The sequence below is a fragment of the Protobothrops mucrosquamatus genome, unplaced genomic scaffold (genome assembly GCF_001527695.2).
Source record: "Protobothrops mucrosquamatus isolate PMUCROS unplaced genomic scaffold, P.Mucros_1.0 scaffold233, whole genome shotgun sequence".
NCBI lineage: Eukaryota > Metazoa > Chordata > Lepidosauria > Squamata > Viperidae > Protobothrops > Protobothrops mucrosquamatus.
In genome coordinates this window covers 530,021-538,838 of record NW_015386584.1, presented here as the reverse complement: position 1 = coordinate 538,838, position 8,818 = coordinate 530,021, and the positions used below count along the sequence as shown (strand labels likewise).

General features: G+C 37.3%; 1 protein-coding gene across 3 annotated transcripts in view; it reads left to right on the top strand.

The window, feature by feature from the left end:
• Nucleotides 1-222: 222 nt before the first annotated feature.
• The window catches only part of VAPA (VAMP associated protein A), a 28,453-nt gene continuing 19,857 nt past the window's right edge, over nt 223-8,818 (top strand). Inside the window, exon 1 of one of the 3 annotated variants that reach the window (XM_015814259.1) lies at nt 223-364. In XM_015814259.1, the coding sequence (XP_015669745.1) occupies nt 289-364 (76 nt within the window). In that variant the 5' untranslated portion in view covers nt 223-288. The remainder of the gene's footprint in view (nt 365-8,818) is intronic. The other 2 variants (XM_015814260.1, XM_015814261.1) reach the window with 2 other exon arrangements.

Sequence of the window (8,818 nt, the reverse complement as noted above, 5' to 3'; positions counted from 1 at the left end):
GCCCGCGCCAGAGTTGGCGTTGATCGCAGTGCGCTGGGGAGCGAGTGACTCAGTTGCTACAGGGGCAGCGAAGGGAGGCGGGAAGACAGCAACGCAAAGGCAGCGGCTGACCCCGCACGCTTCTGCGCCCGCGTGCTTGCGGGGGCTACGAGGAGGGGGCGGCTGCGAGCCTTGCCGCCGCCGTTGCAAGTCCTCCTCGGAAGGCTTCCCTCCTCCTTCCCCGGCGGAACGTCCTCCCCCCTGCCCGCCCTCTGCTTCCTCCTGGAGCGAGCGAACGTGTGAGCAGCGATGGCGGCCGCCGGAGTCCTGGCCAAGCACGAGCAGATCCTGGTGCTCGATCCGCCCACCGACCTAAAATTCAAAGGTACAGTGATAGAAAAGACCGAGGGGGAGAGCCGATGGCGAGAAGGCCGGGAAAGAAACCCAGACGCCTCTCTGCCAGATCCTTCCCGCGCGCAAGAGCCCGCGGATGGGGAGAGATTAGTGGGGTAGCCCCGAGGAGGCCCGAGCTGTTCGTTTCCCCCCTTCTGAGGCCCGAGAAGGAGGTTCGATTCGGGTGGAATAGGACGAAGCGCCGCAGTCGCCATTTTGCTCTTCTCTGTCTTTACGACACCCCCCCCCTCCCGGCCTCTCCCGCCCCAATTCCCGGTGGGTTTGCTGTAGTGAGCGGCGAAGGCGACGGTTCGCTTGCTTTCCCTCCGAAGTGGTCTCTGGTTGCTGGTTTCCCTCAGCGGCTGCTCGAGGTCTGCCGGTGAGGGGAGAGGAGAGCCCAACCGCTTGGCAGCAGCTGCCTTAAGCTCTGGCAGGCGTTGCTTTTTTTGCTGCACCGCAGCCCCCTCCGTCCCTGGCCCCTGGGGACATCCGCCTGCTCCCCAGCCAGCGAGCCACGATGTTCCTCCTGCTATGAGGCGGGGATGGCCCCCTGTCACAGGCATGAAACCGAGCCTTTCCCGATCGACTTTCCCCGCCCTCCCCTGTTGGCTAGCAGAGGCCCAAGTTGCAGATGGGCCCTGGTTGTGGACTGTGGCGGTAAACTCTCCACGCGTCTTGTATTTTCAGACCTTGGGGGCGGCTGTTTTTGTACTGGGGCTGGCGAAGGGGTTGCTTCCTGCCATTCAGTCCGGCATTACAATACAGTACTGTATGTAGCGCATGACCGCGGCTGTTTGTCCGTGCGGGTATGGCCGTAAAAGAGTGGTGATACCTTGCACCAACACCCTTTGATGTGTCATGTATGTACTTTAGTTCCAGGGCGTTTTCCACTGCAACGCTTACACGCTATTTTGCATTTTGAACTTTATAAATTGCACCCGTAGTCTTATAGATGGTACAATTAAAGACCATCTGCAGTTTGATGAAACAAGAGTTGAAGACACAACTCAGATAACTTTATAAGCCTTGGATGATTGTGGTATGCTTAGCACAGTAAATTCTGATGTGAAATGCTGTAGGACTGTTATATAATACCGGTAGGTGATACAAATGTACTTTCTGATTGACTCCATTAGAAAAACAGTGATGCCGGTAGTTTTTAAATTAGAGTAAGGTAAAGGTAACTTAAAACAAGCTTTTTTTTCCCCTTCTGGTAGGTTTTCGTAATTCCAGATTTTATAGCTCATTTTAAAATAAGATAATTGTGCTTTTTAACAGAATGAATTAGGTGTGGGGAATGGACTTGGATATATAATTCTTATAGTCCCTTTTGCATTAAATAATAATTCTAAAAAAGCCTCCACAGCAATTTTTTTAAAATTTTGAAATTCAAAAATTGAATGGTTAGGGGCTTTAGGGATCAGAGTTTTAAACTATGCAAACCCTGAGCAGGAAAAGCATTCTGCTTAAAAGTAATTGAATGTTGAGAAAGGGTATGCAAGACAAAATAATAGCACATTAGTTTGCTGAATTATTATGGGGTTTGCCTTTTAATTGTTTACAGTTTGGGGAAAATAATGTATTTTAAATGGATAGGACTTCAGAGAAAGTTCTTAAAGTTCTCATATGAAAATTTTACTCACCAATTGGTATAGGATCAAATACAGTTTTCCTATAAGGTTCATGCAGTTTATATTTTTAGGAACATGAACAAATATATTCATATTTTTGAACAATCTTTATTAATGTTTTTAGAAGAATCAATAAGATAAAGCAAGATGGTAGCATCATTCATTTTTGTTTCTGAACATAGCTCAAATGGTAGAACATACAAATGCTTTGGATATCTATGGCTCCTTCATTGACATTTTCAGTGAAAGGAAACTGTAATGGGATTGTTAAGAGGGGTCTTCGTCTGTAGAAGTTTGGCAATGAAGACATTTCAGTGTAGTGTCAAACATAAAATATCCTAGTTGAAGAACAGGATGGTTTTAGACCAGCAAGATCTACCATAGACCAAGAGATAATCCTATAACACCTAGTGGAGAAATGTAGCTTTAAATCCTTTGTTCAGCTTTTGTAGATGAAGAACCATCTAACAACATAGATAAATTATTGCTTTTCCTAATATATAAACTTTACAGCAATACCAGCTCTAGGATAAGATTTGGTTCCCAACAGTAGCTAGCCAATTCAATTTCAACAGCACAAGGATTAGACTGTATTATTGCCCCATTATTTTGTAATTTACACAGCATCTCAATAATGGCAACTTTAATGACTTCTGACTTTCTTTGGTACAATTATGAATTAAAAAATAAACTTTTACTATAAGTTTAGCATTTGTCTGTGTTATTTCTTTAATCCTGTGTAATTCTAATTGTCAAATTCCCAAATCAACATTTCTTTCCGTTTCTCGCAAAAAAATCCAAAAGTGATTTCCAAATAGAAATAAAATTAGTATTTTCTTTACTCAAAGCTGTCAATTTTGCCATCTGTGTCAATTCCATCAGCTTCACCATCCATTCTTCATACTTCTTTCTGTACAGACCACAGGTATTTGTAAACCCTTCAATCTTTGCGCATACAAAAGTATTGCTGCTGTTATCACATAAAAAAGTGAGTTTCTATAAAATGTTTCCATTTGTTTATCATTGAATCCCAAATAAAAATCTATGGTTTCAATTATACCTTTACTTTTAAAATCTTCTGAATCAGATGCTCAATCTCCGTATTTTCTAGTTTTCTTGCATGTCCATCAAAGCTGAAAAAATTACCCTCAGTTTGATTTCATTTCCAAGAAATATTTGAAATTCCTTTGTATATGTTTCACAATTTTTCCAGTGTCAGATACCAGGAATACATCATTTTATAAAAAAATTCCTTAAGATTGTAATTTAATGTAAATTTAAATCCTTCCTCATACTCTCCCATTGATCCAACTGTATGTTATATCCATTTTGCCCATTTTATCATACAGTCTTTCACTTGTTTATCCTGTTTTAATTTTCAATAAAAGTTAGTACATTTTAGCAATAATACCATCATTTCTATACAACTTCACATTAAAATCAGTCTTAGCATTTTCAAGTTCATAAATCTTACCAAGTTTAAATCTTTCCATTAACTGAGGATAGGGAATCCAATGGAGTTGTAAAGTCTTCCAATTCCAGGTTTTCTCTTGTTTTTCACCTAAATACTTGGGAAAAATTTAGCAGATCAGTGTTAAGTTAACCATATTTGTTTAATTTCTCTTCAAATAAAAGGTTTCTTAGGATGACAACTATGAAGGAATTTTAGGAGACACTTCTGCTTTATACCAATTCAAAATTTTCAGTAAGGTATGACTAAGAAAATTACTTTTAAAATCTGCATTTAACTTTATCATATCCCAATAGCTATGACAATAGGTCTTAAATCATGTTCTTCCATTTCCAATAACTGTCTATTTCTTAAAGTCACCCACTCTTTCATCCATATTAAACAGCAAGCTGCAAAATACAATGGCAACATCTGGTAGTTCTAACTCCCCTCTTTCTTTAGCAACCTGCAGCAGTTTGTATTTAATTCTCAGTTTCTTGCCTTGCCAAACAATTTTGGAAATACCTTTTTGCTGTTGCTTAAATGTTACATCAGTCATCAGTATAGATAATGTCTGGAATAAAAATAACATTCTAAGTAAAACATTAATCACAGAAATTCTTCCCAACAATGAAAGTTGCAATTTTTCCCATCTCAACCTATCTTTTTTAACTTCATTCCATATCTTAACATTATTTTGAAACAACATACAATTTTCTAATCAAATATTCAACCTTTTTAAAGGCCATTTTTAAAACTTGATTTTTTTCATTTGATTGTCTTCATCTTGTTTAGTCATATTTTTGTCTTTTTTTTTCTTTATTAATCTTAAAACCTAGTGTACCACAATCTTTCAATTTTTTCATCAAAAACTCAGTCCCTTTTTAGAGGGTTTTGTAAAATCAAAACCAAATTATCAGCAAAAACTCTGAATTTGAAGATCTCATTTTTAATTTTTGGGCCCATTATCTTCTCACCTTGTCTAATACCTGTGTTCAAAACTTCAAGAAACAAAAATAACAAAGGGGACAGTGGACAACCTTATTCCCTTCACATGATTTATTCAAAGCACCATTAATTTAATTTATTTGTATCCCACCTTTATTATTTTTACAAATAACTCAAGGCGGCAAACATCCAACACACCTTCCTCCCCTACTTTCCCCATAACAAAAACTCTGTCAGGTGATTGTCTAAAGCTTTCTCTCCACTAACAAAATTAATGCAGTTTGTTTTTCATTGCCTTGTTAGGCTATTCTATTACATCCAGTACAGTTCTCACCTTATTTTTTAATTGTCTTTTAGGTAGATTGATTTTCATGAATGAACTCTTGTAAGAACTTGTTTAGTCTTGTCCACGAAAATTGATGAAAATGCTTGATAATCATTGTTCATGAAAAATTGGTTTATAATTCTTAGTAGAAGAGAAAATCTTGCCCTTCCTTTGGTAACAATGCAGATATTGGCCTCTTTGCAAGATTCTCCTTGTAGAATGGAAAATATTAAAGATTTTTAAAGATTTAATCCTGTTTTTATAATTTTGAAAAACCAGTAATAACATATAATTATTAATGGGATTGACCTAATATAAGAATTTTAGATATTTTGAGTAAAGTTAATTACTAATTTTATGTTATATAAAGTAACTTTTTTTATTAAAGGGGAATGGTTGCAACACATATTTTGTATTACCTTTTTATTTAATCCCTATAGGATATTCTTACAGATTATTAGTATATATGTTAGTTTATAACTAATAAATATTCATTGTTAGCTTAATGTTGAGATTTTTTGTGAACGTTGAATATATGTTCACAATTGCTTGCGGTAATACTACTGAAATATATAATTGCAAATACAAACGTAAAAAATAGTTAACCACTAAAAATAGTGATGTAAGAATAACTAGCATAGTTGGAGCCATGGGTAATGGAAAGATATTGCAACCAATCCCCTTCTAGCATACCCAGGAATTACCCAGACCCTCATTAGATTTAGAGAACTATGACTATAGTGTAGCTTTCACAAGAGCTACAAAAATACCTCTTTTTCCATGGGGGCTTCTAGACCTATCTATCTTAACAGCTCCCGGGATGTTTTTCCAAGAATGATATTGTTGGAATACTTTCCTTTGCCAAAAAGTTAAGATTCGAGAGGACAAAAGTAAAATATTTAATTCAGTTGCTAAAATGCAAAAATTGCTCATTACATAGCAAATGTATGTCTACAAAATTTTAATTTGGAAAATTGGTGTTGAGAATAAATAGACCCTAACTGCCCATTATAAATACTTGCTTCTGAATCTCTAATAATACAAAAGAAAATAGTTCTACATATAATATGAGAAGTAGGTTTCAGTTATTAATATTTGGCAGTGCTGGTGGAGAAGTTCATTAAGTTGTACCATACGTAGCAGACGAATGTGTTGTTCTAAAATCTTTACATCAATATATGTAGTCTCACTTTATTATTTACAGTTATATATTGCTGTATTCCTTAAAGATTCCTGGTCATTCATAGTAACAAAATAGGAAAATATCCATAAAACAAAAACACAGAACCAGTAAAAATATTTAGGATTATAACCAACTCCAATGTTTGCAATGTTTTAACAATTGTTATTAAAACTCTTTTAATCTGTGTTCTTCAAATTGCAAGCAATATACAATTCTACTCTTAATGTCTTATACTGAATTCATATAACAGGGGTGTCAAACTGCCGCCCGCAGTGAAACTGCGCCCACCCTATTGCCGGCAATGGAAAAAAAGTCCCGATACGTCGCGACATGTCACATGATGTTGCGAGTTTGACATCCCTGGCATGTAAGAACAGAGCTAAGCAGTTACATAATAGTAATAGCACTTAGACTTATATACTGCTTCATAGTGCTTTACAACTCTAAGTGGTTTACAGAATCATTAGAAATTGCAACCAGCAATTTTGGTCCTCTTTTTACCAGCCCCGGAAGGATGGAAGGCTTGAGCCGGTCAGAATCGAACTGCTGGCAGTGAGCAATGAGTTAATTTGCAATATTGCATTCTAACCACTGTGTCACCACGGCTTACCATAGTTAACACATTTCTTATTAGTGTTGCTTTTAGTAATTGGTAAACCAACAGATCTGTCAATTCATGGATGTATTATACAGAATGAAATTAGTGGGTTTAGGCCATTTAGTAGCTGTAGTGAATGGGTAGCTGGGTTGTATGTATGCAGCTGGAAGGTTTTGACCTTCTGGGTCAGGATTTTTGGTCCCATCATCCTTCTGACAGGGTACATGGTATAGCTTTTGGTCATGGTTTATTTTACTATTGCTATCACTTGCTGGAGGAAGTAAATGCTTTGACCATTCCATTTGTGTGGGCAGTGAGGCTCTTACAGCCCCAGCAAATTAACTCACCTGCAAGACTAAGCATAATAAATATGATGCAACTCTGTATAGTATCACTTCCTGGTTCTAGCAACTTTGGGGTTTGGGACCAGATAGCAGCAGCTTTGTTGCTTTGTGAGGAGGTGAAAACATAATCATTTGTCTTAGTATTTAAAAATATTATTAAAAATAAGAAGGAAAACCAAAACTTTGTTTTAACTTGGGTACCTAAGATAAGGCATTTAAAATACTATGGGAAAACAGACACAGATCTAAATTGATGAATCTGAGACACAAAGAAATTAAGAGGGATCAAATCATATAAGACTTTAGTTAGCACAAAAACTAATAAACTTCTGATAGAAAAATTAGAGGCAAATTCCTTGAAATAGGTAGCAATTATTTTCCAGATATAATATTTTTCAGCAATTTAGCATATCTGAAAATAAAATAATGCTCAGGAAGATATTGGCCTAGAACTCATATGTTGGAGAGAATATGGATTTTCTCTAACCTGATTCTCCAGTTAGCTGGTCCTTATTCCTTCAGATTGCAACCTTCACCCAAAGCTTTAGAAGCACTTTCTTGCAGCTCCTGTTAACTCACCAGAGTTTTATGGGTCATAGTTCAGCACTTTTTTTCTCTTCAATCCAGAGACACCTAGCTTTGCTGTTACCATGGTTTCCAGACAAATCCTCCCTAGCTACTCTCGCTCCCTAAGAGGCCTTATTCTGTTTTCCTTGAAGATATTCTTGATTCCAAGTCACACTCTCATCTTTAATCCCAGAGAAAGATTTTTAGCTCTCTGCTTCTCCTGGAAATTAGTTCATCAGGGTCATGTGACTATTTCCAATCTCATTTTACTTATGTGTCCACACACCCTTGCCTTTTCTGTCTTCTATTATTATTATTATTGTCGTTGGAGTTTTATCCTGCATTATTAATACATATAACTCAAAGCTGCAACATACCTAATACTCACACCTTCTATTGTCCTCACCACAGCAACCCTGAAAGTTGGATTGGACCGAGAGAACAAGACTGGCCCAAAGTCACCCAACTGGTTTTCATGCCTGAGACAGGATTAGGACGTATAGTCTTAACTACTACAGATAACCTTCAATTTATGGTCACAATTGAGATTGGAATTTCGGTTGCTAAGCAGTGCAATCTAAGCGAATCATCACATGACCAGACATGATTTTATAACCATTTTTGCTGTAGTTGTGGTCCTAAGCAAATCACATAGTTATTAAGCATTTCTGGCTTTCCTTATTGACTTTACTTGTTGGAAGTTGGCTGGGAAGATTGCAAATTACGATCATGTGACCACAAGATGCTGCAATGATAATAATTATGATCTGATTGCCAAGTTCCCAAATTGGGATCATGCAGCTATGGAGGTGGTGTGACCATCATAACTTTGATAATGGATCAACTCACATTTTTTCAGCACATTTGTAATTTCAAACCATCATTAAACAAGTGGTTCTAAGTCAAAGACTACATGTATACCAAACTGGGTCCATCAGATGCTCTCTTTCTGATTGTTGTTTTCTCTTCAGACAACAGTTTTTGTCAGCAATTGTGAAGAAAGGAGAACTTGTTGAACAAACCTGGGCAAGATTTTTCTTCTCTTTCACCCTTGAGACTTAAATTTTGTAGTCATTGTGAGCTTTCCTGCCTCTTTGGGATTGAGTTTTGGTCGTATGATTGAATGTACAGACTGAAGAAGTTTCCTATCCTATATCATGCCTCTGTCAATGGGGTTTGCCTGGTCAGCACAGTAACATACTGTATATTTTAAATTGTAGGATTTGGAAGCAAGAGCCCATGATCATATTGAATACAAAATGCACGACAGAAAAAAATTAAATCACTAGAAAATTACAGAGAAAGTGACATTGTAATAGAAGTGTATAATTGGATATAATGTCACCTTCTATTATTTCCAGGTGGCAATGCTTGAATGTGGAGTTGGCTGAAGCAAATAA